Source organism: Schistocerca nitens, chromosome 9, assembly GCF_023898315.1.
Source record: "Schistocerca nitens isolate TAMUIC-IGC-003100 chromosome 9, iqSchNite1.1, whole genome shotgun sequence".
Lineage (NCBI taxonomy): Eukaryota > Metazoa > Arthropoda > Insecta > Orthoptera > Acrididae > Schistocerca > Schistocerca nitens.
The window spans coordinates 10,494,914-10,512,210 of record NC_064622.1 but is presented as its reverse complement, the minus strand read 5'-3'; the positions used below and the strand labels follow the sequence as shown (position 1 = coordinate 10,512,210).

At 43.9% G+C, this 17,297-nt stretch overlaps 1 protein-coding gene across 1 annotated transcript in view; it reads right to left on the bottom strand.

Annotated features, from left to right (window-relative positions):
- LOC126203493 (uncharacterized) overlaps positions 1-15,691 on the bottom strand; it is a 49,728-nt gene extending 34,037 nt beyond the window's left edge. The window contains exons 1-2 of the mRNA XM_049937822.1: positions 15,608-15,691; positions 4,020-4,121 (exon numbers count right to left, since the gene is read on the bottom strand). Coding sequence (XP_049793779.1) covers positions 4,020-4,121; positions 15,608-15,691 — 186 coding nt within the window. The remainder of the gene's footprint in view (positions 1-4,019; positions 4,122-15,607) is intronic.
- Positions 15,692-17,297: the final 1,606 nt, after the last annotated feature.

Sequence of the window (17,297 nt, the reverse complement as noted above, 5' to 3'; positions counted from 1 at the left end):
GTCCAGAATGTTCTTCAAATCAATCGCGGACAGTTGTGATCTGGCTACATGAAACATTGTCATCCTCCATGAATGGCTGCAGTTGGTCTCCAAGTAGCCGAACAAAAGCATTTCCAGTCAATCATGGGTTCAGTAGGACCAGAGGACCCAGTCCACCCCCATGTAAACACAAACCTCACCATTGTGGAGCCACCACCAGCTTGCACAGTGCCTTGTAAACATTTTGTGCCCGCGGCTTCGTGGGGTCTGCGGCACTCTACCCTCAGCTTTTAGCAGCTCAGATCGGAACTCGTGTGACCGGACCACGGCCTTCCTGTCGCCTAGGATCCAGCCTGTGCGGTCACCAGCCCAGGAGAGGCGCTGCAGGCTTGTCGTGACGTTAGCAACGCCACTCTCGTCGGTCGTCTGCTGCCGTAGGCCATTAACGGCAGATTTCGCCGTACTGTCCTAACGGATAACTTTGTCTTGCGTTCCACATTGATCTATGCGGTTATTTCACACAGTGTTGCTCGTCTCTTAGCACTGACAACGCGCAAACACAGCTGTTCTCGGTGGCTAAGTGAAGGCCGTCAGCCACTAAGTTGTCCGTGGAGAGAGGTAACGCCAGAAATTTGGTCTTCTCGGTGGATCTCGGATATTAAATGCCGTAACTATTTCCGAAATGGCATGTCCCATGCGTGTATCTCCAATTACCGTTCCCCATTCAAAGTCTGCGGACATAATCGCGTCGGAAACTTTTTCATATGAAACAACTGAGTACAAATGACAACTCCAGCAATGGAGTGACCTCTTATACCTCGTATACGCGGTACTAGCATCATATGTATACGTGTATATCCCTGCCCTAATAGCTTTCGTCACCCCAGAACACGTTGCTCAATTCCTGTCTTTCCCTTATAATTTTTGTGCTTCCGTTTTTCATCAGTTAGTTGAAATATTTCCTTTATATGAAGGTAGGATCTGTTCCCGAAAGAACGGATACCATTGATGACCGTGCAGCTTCTCTGGAATGAAATGATAACCAAACGGACACCCTAGCTGCAAACAGGCGTTGCTGTGCATCATTGGGGACATTTTGAAAATGTGTGCCCCGACCGGGACTCGAACCCGGGATCTCCTGCTCTGTGTCCTCGGTGGCTCAGATGGATAGAGCGTCTGCCATGTAAGCAGGAGATCCCGGGTTCGAGTCCCGGTCGGGCCAGACATTTTCAACGTGTCCCCAATGATGTATAGCAACGCTTGTTTGCAGCTAGAATATTTCCTTTCTTACCCAAGATTTCTTCGGACTTAGATTCCATGCATCTATGTTTGACTGTCCGACATCTGTGTTTGCCCCTTTTAGAGACGTCCACTCCTCTTCAAAGGAACTGCCTTTTGTGGTATTCCATGACGCAGTATCCACATCCTTCGCGAAATTCAAACGCGTCTCATCATTCCTCAGCAATTCAGAATCGGACTTCCTTCCACTCAGATTGTTCCGCATGATTCTCTTCATTCTCCTCTTCATCATTACTACATTGTGATCCGAGTCTATATCTCCACCTGGGCACGCCTTAAAACCCAATATCATGTTTCGGAATTTCCGCCTGACCGTGAGTAATCCAGTTGGAATCCTCCCTTGTCTCCGGACGTTTGCCAAATACAGCTCCACCTCTTGTGAATCTTGAACAGAGCGTTCCGTATTACTACCTGAAATTTATTGCAGAACTCAATTAGTCTCTCTCTTCTCTCATTCCTACGGCCAAGTAGATAGTCTTCCGTAAGCCTTTCTTCTATTCCTTCCCCTAAAACCGCGTTCCACTCATCCGTGATTATTAGAGTTCATCCTGAATTACGCGTTCAATATCCTCATACACTTCATCTATCTCTTTACCTCCCTGTTAGCGACATCGCCATGTAAAGCTGAACTATCGTTGGCGGCGTTCATTTGCTGTCGAACCTGATGAGAATGACCCCGTCACTGCACTGTTGACTGCAGCTCACTCTCCACCCTGCTGTCCTGTTCATGTCGAAGCCTGCATACACCCTTCATACCATTATCTACTCCTGTTGATATTATCCTATACTCGTCTAATCAGAAATCCTTATCATCTTTCCATTTCATTTCACAGACTCCCACTAAAATTTAGAATGAACCTTTGCATCTCCCTTTTCAGATTTTCTAGATTTCAGACTACGTTCAAACTTCTGACATTCCATGCTCGGACTCTTAAAACGTTATCCGTTCGTTGCTTACTCTTTCTAATGGTGACCTCTCACTTCCCAGCCACTCCCGGGGATCCGAAGGGAGACTAACAGGAATCTTTTGCCCATGAAGAGATCTTCATGACATTTTTTTCAGTTACAGGTGACATGTCCTTTGGATTTCGTTAATACAATGGTTTCCGTTGACTTTTGCATCCTCATGCCGTTGATCATTGTTGATTCTTCCACCTTTTAGGCGCAGTTTCCCAGCCCAGCGGCAAGAGAGCGCCCTGAACCCCCGTCTGCACCTCCGCCCTTTTTTAGACAAGGCCGTTGGCAGAGAGATGGTGGCTCCTCCTGCCGGAAGTCTTCGTCGGTAATTATTGATGATTTTTATTCTAATTTTAAGAGTGGCTGTGTTCGATCCCGGGACCCAAGACGTTTTAATTACTTGTCAAACAAGATGCCCCTTGATCACAGCGTAACCTCGTCAATCATAAAAATGTACGAAATGATGCACTCAGTCATGCCCCCGTCAGGCTAATGTAACATGAATGAGCGCACTGTTTTGCACATTTTTACGATGGACAATGAAGTGTTTCACTATTTGACAACAGTAACGAATTCATGGCTTTTATTATTTGGTGCCATTGATTTTATCGCTTAGTATGGTGTTGCAGATGTTTTTAGGAACCTGATAGCCTGTGGATAGAAACTGGTTGTTGAATAAAAATATAGTTATCAGCATCTGTCGGTGGTCATCATGACCTTCTCTAAATATTTAAGAGTTGTGGGGAATCACATTCCTAAAATGTAACCATAAGAAGTCTCTGCCATAGACACACTCCGGGCTACAACTTTATATTTTATTGAGTAGTTCAAGGAGACAGTCATGTTGCTTTCCAGCTGCTTCTCAGGTCATGTACCGGGTGATCAAAAAGTCAGTATAAATTTGAAAACTGAATAAATCACGGAATAATGTAGATAAAGAGGTACAAATTGACACACGTGCTTGGAATGACATGGGGTTTTATTAGAACCAAAAAATACAAAAGTTCAAAAAATTTCCCACAGATGGAGCTTCATGTGATCAGAATAGCAATAATTAGCATAACAAAGTAAGACAAAGCAAAGTTGATGTTCTTTACAGGAAATGCTCAATATGTCCACCATCACTCCTCAACAATAGCTGTAGTCGAGGAATAATGTTGTGAACAGCACTGTAAAGCATGTCCGGAGTTATGGTGAGGCACTGGCGTCGGATGTTGTCTTTCAGCATTCCTAGAGATGTCGGTCGATCACGATACACTTGCGACTTCAGGTAACCCCAAAGCCAATAATCGCACGGACTGACGTCTGGGGACCTGGGAGGCCAAGCATGACGAAAGTGGCGGCTGAGCACACGATCATCACCAAACGACGCGCGCAAGAGATCTTTCACGGGTCAGCAATTTGGGGTGGTTCTAATAAAACCTCATGTCATTCCAAGCATGTGTGTCAATTTTTACCTCTCTATCTACATTATTCCGTGGTTAATTAAGTTTTCAAATTTATACTGACTTTTTGATCACCCGGTACATTAACAATACTGCCAATAGCGTTGTATCTTATCGTAATGCTCTCACTGATAAATTCAAACATTCTCTTTTTCTTTGTCTGTCGGATCTAAACCGGTCATAAAATAAAGAAAAATTTTGTATTGAAATACTGTTTTCACTGTACAGGACAACATGCACCTGTCGCATCGTCTGAAAGTTCTAGTGGTAGACTCGTATAATTTAATGGAGGTGAGACAGGAATATCAGGTACAGTAGGTGTCAGGTGTAGTTGGTTACCTTGGCGCACGGGCAGGCCTGCCCATACCGCACCACCTCGACGACAGTGGGTGACTTATGGTGGTGGTGACCCCACGATAGATCCCCGGCCAGGACGGCAGCCTGCAACACACAAAGAAATCAGGTGACGTTAGCATAGCCGCCCGAGATTCTGTTGTAGCCTATAGCTAAATCCCAAAGTCAGGTCATTCTTGTTTCCGTCTTCTGGAAGCAAAGTCCAGTGCGCTGCTTCCAGTCATGGCCTACAAGACGCTTTTATACGAGGGTTGTCCAGAAAGTAAGTTTCGATCGGTCGCGAAATGGAAACCACAGCGAAAACCAGACTACTTAGTCGCCGCTCCATCTTCGAGTGTTGTCGTAGTGGTGTATCAACTTTCCAATATCCTCGTCACAGAAAGAACGCGCCTGTGCTTTCGGCCAGTTATCTGCACTGGTCTGTAGCTCGTTGTCTGTGGAAAAATTTTGTCTTCATAGACAGCGGTTCTTGTGAGCAGAGATGAGACTCAGGGGGAGCCAATTGCGGACTGCATTGTGGGTGATCAAACACTTCCCATGGGAAACGCTGCAGCAGCGTCTTCGTTGCCCCTGCGGTGTGCGGCCGGCAACTGGCTTGAAGAAGGAACTGCTCGACAGTTGTGTTATGCGGGCTGCATGACACAGGCGAAATCTCTAACCGGGCCCTCATACTTGGCGGGCGACGCTATTCCCTACGGATCTTTACGTGCTCACTGTTCACTCAAAACTGAAAAGAGCGACGCGACACGATCGTCGGACATACTAGAGACACTGCCCAACACATCTGTGCAAAGCTTTACCGGATTTTCCCAGTGGTTTCCATTTCGCGACCGATCTGAACTTACCTTCTGGACAACCCTCGTATAAAAATGACCATTTTCTTGCAGTGCGTGCAACGACAACTCTGCTGCAACTACAAAGGTGTTTCAAGACGAAATCCATCACATGTTTCTTAACATCAAAAAATATTTAGAAGGTGGAGTGGTTCAAAATGGTGCAAATGGCTCTGAGCACTGCTGTGGTCATCAGTCCCCTAGAACTTAGAACTACTTAAACCTGACTAACCTAAGAACATCACACACATCCATGCCCGAGGCAGGATTCGAACCTGCGACCGTAGCAGTCGCGCGGTTCCAGACTGTAGCGCCTTTAACCGCTCGGCCACGAAGGTGGAGTGATTATAAAATGCTTAAGCCTACGGATATGTTCTTTCTACAAAGGATCTTCCTATATTCCGTCGTCTTTTAGAATTCTGTCACGGTGTGCATTGGATCAATAAGTTCATTTCATGTTAGTTTATTGTTCAGTTTTCTATTTATATTGAAAATACGAGGGTCATTCGTTTAGCAAGTTCCGATCGGTCGCGAAATGGAAATCACTGTGAAAATCCGATGACGCTTTGGACAGATGTGTTGGGCAGTGTCTGTAGCATCCCCATCGATCACGTCACGCCACGTCACTCTTTTGAGTTCTGAGCTCACAGTGAGCACGTAGAGATGCCTATAAAACAGCGTTTCCCGCCAAGTATACGCGCCCACCGTGAGAATTCGTCTGATTTTGTGCAGCCCGCAGGGCCAACTGCGACGCTCCTGTAGCGTTTCGAGCGCCACCGTGCAGCCCTCTGATCTTCATCTCGGCTCACACGAGCCGCTGACTATGAAGACAACACTTTGGCACCGACAACGAACTCCAGATCAACGTAGAGAACTGACGGAAAGCACAGGCGGATGCCTCCATTTCGCGACCAATCGCACCTTACTCTCCTAATAGCCCTCGTACTCACTTCTTTCGTTTCACTATTACTACTTTCTTTACGCAAGCGTGAATAGTTTGCTACCAACATTCTAAGTCTCATTCAACAGCTTCTAATTTCCTCTTATCAGACCCGTTTTGTTCATTTCTAGCTGGCTTATGTGAACACGGGGTTTTCTATCACGTTACAGAACTTGATTTATGTTGAGTACTAGCTTTTCCACCGTAATGTCGTGCCAGCTGTAGCACACATTCTTCGATTTTTTTTATTTTATTGTTAATCCCCATTATTTCGCAGTAAGCTTCATTATACCCCAAATAAATGAAATTGCGCACTTGTTCAATAATATAAAAATATTTTATTCCTCGAATATTGTTTACCTTGTAAGAAGCTATAGTAAATGAAACTTCCTGGCAGATTAAAACTGTGTGCCGGACAGAGACTCGAACTCGGGACATTTGCCTTTCGCGGGCAAGTCCTCTACCAACTGAGCTACCCAAGCACGACTCACGCCCCGTCCTCACAGATTTACTTCTGCCAGTACCTCGTCTCCTACCTTCCAAACTTAACAGAAGCTCTCCTGCAGACCTTGTAGAACTAGCACTCCTGAAAGAATGGATATTGCGGAGACATGGCTTAGCCACAGCCTGGGGGATGTTTCCAGAATGAGATTTTCACTCTGCAGCGGAGTCTGCGCTGATATGAAACTTCCTGGCAGATTAAAACTGTGTGCCCGACCGAGACTCGAACTCAGGACTATTGCCTTTCGCGGGCAAGTGCTCTACCAACTGAGCTACCGAAGCACGACTCACGCCCCGTCCTCACAGATTTACTTCTGCCAGTATCTTGTCTCCTACCTTCCAAACTTTACAGAAGCTCTCCTGCGAAACTTGCAGAACTAGCGCTCCTGAAAGAAAGGATATTGCGGAGACATGGCTTAGCCACAGCCTGGGGGATGTTTCCAGAATGAGATTTTCACTCTGCAGCGGAGTGTGCGCTGATATGAAACTTCCTGGCAGATTAAAACTGTGTGCCGGACAGAGACTCCAACTCGGGACCTTCGCCTGTGAGGACGGGGCGTGAGTCGTGCTTGGGTAGCTCAGTTGGTAGAGCACTTGCCCGCGAAAGGCAAAGGTCCTGAGTTAGAGTCTCGGTCCGGCACACAGTTTTAATCTGCCAGGAAGTTTCATAACAGCGCACACTCCGCTGCAGAGTGAAAATCTCATTCTGGAGCTATAGTTATGTTTATCGTCGAATTACTTCTGCCCCACGTAAGCGAAATGCTTGCTCTGATGTGTTTACGGCCCAGGAGGAACTAAAAGTAGTTTTACAAGACACCGAAATATGTTCACAAATTTATCAATATTGGCCAAATAGTGCTAGTGGTTCTGGGATATACATTTCGTAACTGTGTGCGACCGTTCGGTACAGTTAATAAGACTGGACGGTGTTAAGAGGTTTTGTAGACTCCGATAACTTTAAAATGCAAAAATGCTTTTCTAGAAAATGTAAGGGTATTTACATCAATAATGGATTAGACTATCTCAAATAAAAAACAATAGTCTCAGGAAATGTTGTCCGAGTATCCAGGGCTACAATTTAGGATCGCTCCATTAGTTGTTTAATGTAAAACTACTATGTGGTAACAGCAAATAATAATTCAGGGTGCATCAGAATAAATCTGTGTATGATGTATATCGAGAAGCTGTTACCGTGAATGGACAAAGTAATGTGACACCAGGCGCTCGTCGGCTGTCTAAGCCTATGGTGTGCATTTGGCTCTGTACGGTACAGTCCTGGTAGAAACGCATTCCTGAAGCACCACATTCAAATCTGATGTGACTTGCAGAAGACCATCGATCGCCAGATGAGGCTCTTAGGAGTTTTACGCGTGTGGAAACTTTGTCTCTGCGGTATTGAAAATCCGCGCTAGACGCTGTTGACTTCTTGTATTACCTCCGATATGGTATGACCCATGCGTGTTGCAGCGATTATCATAGCACCTTTAAAATCGGTCAACTCGCGACGGGCTGCCGTGTCCACTAACACGGCTGTCTGTATCAGGCAGACGAATGGTCGTATGTCATTACTGGGCGGGAGACCCTCATTTGGGTTTGATCGGCAGCTTCAGCGATTCGCGCGTCGAGAGTTATGAAATGATGATGAGGACAACACGACACCCCGTCCTCGAGCGGATAAAATGTCAGGAATCGAACCTAGGCCCACTGCATGGCGGTCACGTGCGTTAACAGCTGGACTGAACACGAACAAATTAAAGATAAACGCAATAGAAAATGAAGTTGTTAACTGAGAAGTGTCGCCAGATAGTCACTACAAAGTTGACGTTTGGAAAATCCAACACCGAATAAGCAAAATAATTCTGGTATTTAGGAGGCCTCAACCAAGCAATGTGCTTTGGAAATCAGAGAACATGTAACCCTTGACAAACCACTATTTTCGATAACATAAGAGTACAATTAGTTTTTCTTTTCATTATTAGCAGAAGTTGTACTTGAAAACTTAGATTGCACATTCACTGCCCGCCTTTTTACGGCTTTTAGAAGTTCTTTCTTTGGTGAACTACGTCTGACTTAATGTGAAGTTTAATGCAAAATGGTGCCAAATATAATTCACCTAGAAATATCACCAGGGAGAAAGCAGTACAAGTTTTCGAGTACAGCCTCTGTTAATAACGGAAATAAAAGTCGTATGTCATCGTTACATGCAAAAAAGAATAGTAAACACTTATACCACCGAGGATGTTTTGTAAATATATAGAAACGTGTCACCACAAAAATTTCTCAATATCCAGCAGTACGCTTAGGTTGGAAAAGGCAAAATAATAATCACGGCAAGTGCTAGTGTGAACGTGGCCCCCCGAAAGTTAAATCAAAGAATAACATTGTTATCTCATGTAAAAGTATTTACGTAACTACGGAATAATAAATATAAAATATGTATTGGTACAAAACAATGAGTTAAATGATTTACCACGTGAAGTTTGTGGTTGAAGGGGACACACCTATGAGAACTATGGATTCAGTAATGGAAGATGAGAGAAAGAAGGATAGATAAAAAGGGGATGTATGGGGTTCATGGTTTTTACTATGGAGGATGGAGTATAACTGAAGAAGGAGGAGGCAATGCTGATAACTCACGGGAAAGCATGGAGTGGTGGAGCGCCTGGCGTAGAACAGAATGAATGCTTAAAGGCAAGCTCTTTATGCACTCATTTCCGTGCTAGCATTAAAGTGGCTCTCTACCTAGAAAATTCTAGTCCAACCCTCTGTCCGTTGCAACAACTGGGCAGCACTATCATAGCGTATTGGTTCAAATGGCTCTGAACACTATGGGCCTTAACATCTGTGGTCATCAGTCCCCTAGAACTTAGAACTACTTAGTCCTAACTAACCTAAGGACATCACACACATCCATGCCCGAGACAGCATTCGAACCTGCGACCGTAGCAGTCGCGTGGTTCCGGACTGAGCTCCTAGAACCGCTCGGCCACATAGCGTATTGAACGAAGATCGTAAGCGTAGATGTGGTTAAAATGATGTCAAACCCTCAAGGAATCGCGATATCATCTCCGTGAGCGAGTTTTTTTTTTTTCGCCATAAATGTCGTCAGGTCCATTATTTTCTCTGGTCTTTCGCGCAGATACGAGCTGTTCGCTTTTTATGACGTGTAGATAGTAAGCCCAAACAAGTACTACTCGTCATGTATTCCACTGAGATGTCTGCCAACGCCATGCAGCAGAACTTCTCAGTCACTGCTGGAATAATCGTTATTCTCCCTGTTAGTACATATGTTTAAACTGAATATCGCATCCGACTAATCTGAGATCGCTCTACTCAATGCGCACATGAAACATCGTGTTAAGAATAATTTGTTTGTGAAGAAAAACGAATTGCTAGTTATAGTTGACGCTGGGCGGCGCATGGGATTCGTGATGAGCAGTATTTGTGTGGGCTGACTCCATCTACACACTGCAGAAACGAAATTGTAAAGATCTGCGGGTTAGGTTAGGTTAGTGTGTTGTTTAACATCCCGTCAACAACGAGGTCATTAGAGACGGAGCACAAGCTCGGGTTAGGGAAGGATGGGGAAGGAAATCGGCCGTGCCCTTTCAAAGGAACCATCCCGGCATTTGCCTGAAACGATTTAGGGAAATCACGGAAAACCTAAATCAGGATGGCTGGAGAGGGGATTGAACCGTCGTGCAGTGTGCTAACCACTGCGCCACCTCGCTCGGTAAAGATCGGCGGGAAAATGCGCGTAACGACACATAGGAGAGACACAAAGGCTTCCATTTATACAGGTATTCAGTCACTGCATCCCTTTGTAACACGCCCGGGAGTACAAATGGGGGTGGGGGGCCTTATACTGCTACTGTCTCTGCTTTTCTTGACCGTGCGCCCTGTCCACACCGCGTACCTGGAAATCCCGCGGCGGTCGTACTGTTCTGCTCCACACGCTGTTGGCTTGCCGAAATTATCTATCGAATTATGCAAGCCGGTTTAGGGTAGCCACTCAACGTTGAAACACAACACTGTCCTACGTCTGGTATGAACATCTATATTCTGAGACGATATGGAAACCACAGGTTGCACTGTTTACACTCTAAATCGTAAATGTTTATCCCAGTTAACAGTCTTGATGTTTATCTGTTCACAATATGATTCAGACGAGCGTGCGCGTGACCGACACGACGCGGGTGATTGTTGATGATGCGGAAGCCAAATGATCGAACGAAAGTTCTTACGCTCGTCACACATACAGATGTCTGGTAATAGTCCTCCTTGACGCTAGTAATGATGTAATAACACTGTTCGTGAAGTTAGTTTTTCAGTTCTCAGTTCTCACTTGTACGAGCGTGCGCGTAACCGTCGCGGCGCGGCTGACTGTTGATAATGCGGAAACGCGATGACCGAACGCACGTTCTCACGCTCGCTACAAGACACTGGCACTTGACTACACTCTTTTATGGTAACTAATTTCTACTGATTCACATCAGTTCATTCTGAGAGGCCGGACACGGCGCGGATGATCGATGCTGTGCGACACGCAACGAGAGGAAACGTAAACACGTTATCGACGGCACTGTTCATTTTTTCATTACTTCTTGACGCACTTTCCTCTTAATCATTTCCATATTTTATCACTTTACTGTAACAGCACTTGTAGCAACACTTCAACCTGAGTACTAAAAAAGCCTCTCACATGCACAGCTACACACTACACAACATAACAGTTCCGTGTCCCGCGCTCGACTCTCTACCGACGCGGCTGCCCGCAAAGATACTCCACAACTAAGCCAGCGATATGAGAATACGCTTACAACTTTTAGTAGTAATATGTGTTTTATTTTCACGTATACATTTAACAAACAAATGAAATTTCAGTAAATGAAAAATGAATTCTCTTAATAAATGTAAATTACGGCATACAATTTCTTAAGGAACATACCAAGAAAACATTTTCTTAAATAATATTTCACAGATTAACACCACAGTGACTTTAATTGTCTTGAATACTGGAATAGTATTGCAACTCAGTACTTTGTGCGATATCCATTGCGCCTTATAACTGGTTTCAAACAGTCTTTAATAAAGATTTGTACGGCGTACTCGAGTCCAATTAGTTCATATTCTTCCTTTAGCTTCTTTTTCACTCCTCCTTCCGAGTTGACTGTAATTGTCTTGACACTTCTATCGAGTCCGTTCCACATGTTCTATTTGTGGGACACACTATTTGCCTGTTTTCCCCCTCAAACCGTCTTATAATATCCCAAACTGTACTTATGGGTAAATTCGGCAAATCATCAATATATCTGTCACTACGTTTACATGTGACACGTATCCTGAAAATCGAAAACCGAATCTTGCCAACTGGAGCAGCGGTTAGCAGACTGGACTCGTATTTGGGAGGACGACGGTTCAAACACGCGTCCGGCCATTCACATTTAGATTTATCGTGATTTTCCTAAATCGCTTCAGGCAAATGCCGGGATGGTTCCTTTGAAAGGGCACGGCCGATTTCCTTACACATCCTTCCCTAATCCGAGCTTGTACTCCGCCTGTAATGACCTCGTTGGCGACGGGACGTTTAACAATTTCCTCCTCCTCCTCCACGAAACCGAATTTCGAAAAGCGTTTTTCGCTGTCGTGTTTACATGTTACGATCTGAAGCAGTTCAAATGGCTCTGAGCACTATGGGACTTAACATCTGAGGTCATCACTCCCCTAGAACTTAGAAATACTTAAACCCAACTAACCTAAGGACATAACACACATCCATGCCCGAGGCAGGATTCGAACCTGCGACCGTAGCGGCCGCGCGGTTCCAGACTGAAGCGCCTAGAATCGCTCGGTCACACCGGCCGGCGATCTGAAGCGGTTTTGCTAGTCCAGTTGAATGTGGCACCTGGAAAACAGCTGTTACAATTTCTGATTTAGCCAGCACAATCACTGTTTCTCTTCAATTAGATGAAGCGTAAACAGCTTCAGTTTAATATTTATACTTATCCTTTAGTGTCCAAAAAGCCACTCCGTCCATACTAACCGAAAATTTATAAAAACAAGACGAGACCTGACAGTCCAACCACGTTTCAAAACCGCTGGCGTTTACAAGGGAGCGAAAATCTATTGCGGAACTGGAAAACCGGCAACTAGAAGCGGATTTCTAGAATCGATTTTGAAGTGCTTACATGACCACCCAGAAGTGGTTTTGGGAAATCGGTTTACAAAAACCCATTTTGGGAGCCCCATGTAAACGGGATGTGTGAGCGCTACTCCTCTTAGTACCGTAAAAAATGACAAGTAGTCTCTGTTCAGACGTCAGGTTAGATGCCTAGCGTCCCTAATCGACCGTATAGACCACACAGCTGGCCGGAACGATGAAAAGTGAACAGGTAGAGAGAAACAGGCCGCATCACACCCCACACAGTGCTCATCTATGCTAAGTAACTCAAGTCAACTTCTCACGTGACCGAATACTAAAGAGTCATTCCTTTGTGATGCTTTCAAATTAATTGGTTTAGAAAATATAATTAAAACATTTTAAAGTGGCTCAATGGCGCTTTTTTTTATTTAAAATCTATCTCTCAGCTTATTAGGAGCATTTTCGTATACGTTTGATACGTAATCAGTCACTTGAGATTGTAAATTACTAAAAACCTTCACTGACCAAATGTTAATGACAGCCTCCTCAAGCAGGGTGTCCAATTAATGTTTACATCACAAATAACTTTTCGTCCAGAAGCAAAATGCAAAGTGTGTCAAGCAAATGTTGTCAAACTATTAAGGTGACAGCATGACTGCCTTTCTTCTAATCTTGTTTGCTACGAAGATATAAACAGCAATACGCCCTTCTTTAAAATAGCACCTTATATTTCTTATCCGATAATCCACTTTCTCTCCTTAAGACCTGTCCAAGAAACGTATTACATATATCATTCTCGTAAACATGGCGTTTCGGAAACTTAACACGAAATTGACTTTGACCCTCCTGTGCTAACACACAGTGCCCGGGGTACCATAACTCGTTCACGTGCTGGAGTTGAGAGTAAACAAATAGAAGCACGAGCAAAATATAAATTGCATTCACACAAATCTTCAGCTAAAGGCGGTTGGCTGAACGACCGGAGTGCAAAAAATGGTTCAAATGGCTCTGAGCACTATGGGACTCAACATCTTAGGTCATAAGTCCCCTAGAACTTAGAACTACTTAAACCTAACTAACCTAAGGACATCACACACACCCATGCCCGAGGCAGGATTCGAACCTGCGACCGTAGCAGTCCCACGGTTCCGGACTGCAGCGCCAGAACCGCTAGACCACCGCGGCCGGCGACCGGAGTGCATTTTAGCTAGTTCGTTACATTTCCATAGATCATATGAACGATTCTTTTGTCGAAATGACGTGGATCGGGTCAGTTTACAGTATATGTACACATGATCAGTGTTTACGTTAGCAAACACGTTGTCGTTTTACTCCTACTCACGTAATTACTCTTAAAAATAAGGTCTTTTTTCTCACAGCTGCCAGTTTTTAAGTAGAAATTCGTCAATAGATTAGAAGTAGTTGTTCAGAAGAAATGATTTTAAATTAGATTTAAAACTTGCTGCGCGACCCGTCAGATATTCAGACATCTTGTGTTATTGGTAAAATGACCAAAATATTTTGTTGCTGCATGCTGAACTCCTCTCCGTGCCACTGACCGCTTTAAATGGGTAATAAATGTCATTTTTTGCTCTAGTGTTGTAGGTATGTACATCACAGTTCTTCTCCAATTGTGATGGATTATTTATGACGAATTACGTCAGCGAAAATATGTATTGTGACAGCACAGTTGAACTTGCCTAGCTCCCTGAAGAGGTACCGACATGACGTCTGTGGATGAACATCAGATGTTGTTCTTACTGCTCGCTTTTGTGCAATCAGTACTTTCTATCTCAGTAATGAGTTACCCCAGAAAATTATTCTCTGTGGCATTATTGAGTGGAAATATGTAAAATTTGCCAGGAGAATGATACGTTCATTTCCAAGATTAGCTAGCAATTACACGAAGAACAAAAGTAGCTGAACTTACTTATTTGAGAAGCTCACTAATATGCTTCTTCCAGTTCAAGTTTTCATCGATATGTACACCCAAGAATTTGGAGCATTCTACCCAGATTACTGACTCCTGCTCATGGCTACATCAATTATTTTGGTATGACTCTGTTTATTGTTCAGAACTGATTGTAGCGTGTTTTCAGAAAACCACTTAGTAATTCTTTGAGAAATATAATTTACTATCTCATCTGTTGCTTCTTCACTAACGATATTTCTCATAACACTAGTATCGTATGCAAAAAGGATCAATTTTGCTTGTTTGACTGTTAAGTGGAAGGCCACTCACATACATAAGGAACAGTAAAGGACACAGAATTGAACCGTGTGGGACTCCCTTCGTGATTTTACCCCAGCCACTAAAATTTTGTAGCCTTCCGGCATTGTCTAAATTATTCAGCACAACCTTCTGCATTCTGTTTGTCAAGTGTGTTTCAATCCGTGTGTAAAGCCATCAGTTCCGTAAAACTTGAGTTTTTCTAAGAAAGTATAATGATCACGACCGGACGCCTTATAAAGATCACAAAAAATACCAACTGACGATATGTTATTTTTTAATGGATTTACTGTTTGATGAGCGAATGTATAAATATCATTCTCAGTCCACTAACTTTTATGGAATCCAAACTATGTGCTACGAAATTGTCGCCACGTAAGTGTGCGACTACTCTCTAGTACATTACTTTTTCGAATATTTTGGAAAAAAGGTGTTAGTAAGGAAACTGGACGATAACTGTTTGTCTGTCTTGTCACTTTACTTATCAGGTCGTTTAATAATAGCACATTAGTCTTGTGTTTCCGTTTGTTTACAGTCAATTTGAGCAAGTGGACGAGTTATGTTACCTCAGCTACAGGTACCGTGTGCTAGAACAGGAGAATCAAAGTCAGTCTTATGTTGCCTTTCTAATAACGTAATGTTTACGTGAATGGTACACTGTGATACATTCTTGAACAGGCCTTGAAGAGAGAAAGTGGATTACCGAATTAAAACTGTGATGTGCTATTTAAAAAAGAAGTTCTACTTTTAATATCTTAGCATCGAACGAAGTTACAAGAAAAGCAGTCGTGATTTTGTTTTTGGGTAAAAACTTATTCGTGGTGGCTAACATAAATGGAACCCATTGTTTACTGCTGGCGTCTACGTCTATATAAAAATTTTTGTACATGCTTCGACCCGATAACGGAAGCACAGAACGCAACGCACGCTGGAGTCAGCAAAACAGTTGCGGATGCGCCCTACCTGCTGGACTGCCAATAGAGTGAGAAGTGTGGCGAAGGCGGCCGCCATGTTGGGCAGCGATTGGTGGCTGGTGCTCTGTGCGGTGGTGCTGGTGGTGGTGGCCGGAGCTGGTGCGGGCGGGGACTGGCGCAGGGCCCGTCCACGGCAGCGTCTTTATAGCCCGCCGCGGCCGCAGTTTACAAACAACGCCGGCTCCTGTTGCGAGGCGCCACGCCCGCTGTCTTGTCAACACCGCTGCCTACCCGCTCATAACAACATAACGCACTTCTCAGCGACGCGCCGAGGTCGCTGTAATTGCTCTCTTCAGCACAACGTTGGTTCTCGCAGTGTCGACGTAAACATACCATGTGAATACGGCAAAGTACATTTCAAATGAAACATTAATGAGAAATTTGGAAAGGGAGCTAAATGTTCTGGAAAAAAAAAATCTTAACCGGTTTCCGTTGCTGTGTTTATTGTTGTCTTCAGTTCGAGGACTGGTTTGATGCAGCTCTCCATGCACAGAGGTGGAGAGAAGTATTTCAATTTCAACTGTGTGCTGCTAAAGAGAACATTTAACTACCGAAACATACATAGTAAAATAAATCACTTCTATGTTTTTAACACACCTTTATTTGATCTATAATGTCACATGTTTGCCTAAATTAAACCTAAATACATTCTCAGAATGAAAACTGAAAAATGATCTTCAAGCACTTCGACATAACCAGATAAACAAAACACAGTACTCTAATACTCGGTTACCATGCCTTTCCAATGAATAACTGCTACCAAATGCCTTGGTATTCAATCTATGGGCTTGCTGGATAAGTCCGACTCAGTATTATTCCGTTCCTGCAGAATAATGTCTCTCAGTCTTGTTTTACTGGGTGTTTCCCGATCCTATCTTCCAAGTTACATCCACGTCTATACTCCACAACCCAGCGTGAAGTGTATGGCAGCGGATGCGTCCCATTGTACCAGGGTTTCTTCCCCTTCCGTTCACGTATGTAGTGTGGGAAGAAGGATTGTTTGGCTGCCTCTGTGAATGCTCTAATTATTCTGATCTTATTCTTACGATCCCTATGTGAGCGCTACGTAGGGGTTCAGAGTCATCATTTATAGCCGGTTCTTGAAACTTTGTTAGCAGGCTTTTTCGGGATCGTTTACGTCTATCTTCAAGAGTGCGCCAGTTCAGTTTCTTCAGCATTTCTATGGAACTCTCCCACGAGTCAAACAAACCTGTGACCATTCGTGCTGCCCTTCTCTGTATACGTTCAGTATCCTCTGTTAGTCCTATTTGGTACAGGTCCCATACACTTGACAAATCTTGTAGAGTGGGTCGCACGAGTGATTTGTTAGCAATCTCCTTTGTAGACTCATGGCACTTCCCCAGCATTCTACAAATGAACCCAAGTCTACCACCTGCTTTACCCAGGACTGAGCCTACGTGATCATTCCGATTCGTATCCCTGCAAAACGTTGCTACACCCATGTATTTTTACCAGTTCACCGATTCCAACTGTGACTCACTGATATGATAGTTATAGGATACAACGTTTTTCGTTCTGTGAAGTGCACAGTTTTACATTTCTAAACATTTAAAACAAGTTACCAATCTTTGTACCACTTTCAAATCTTATCAATATCTGAATATGTGCACCCTCTTCAGACA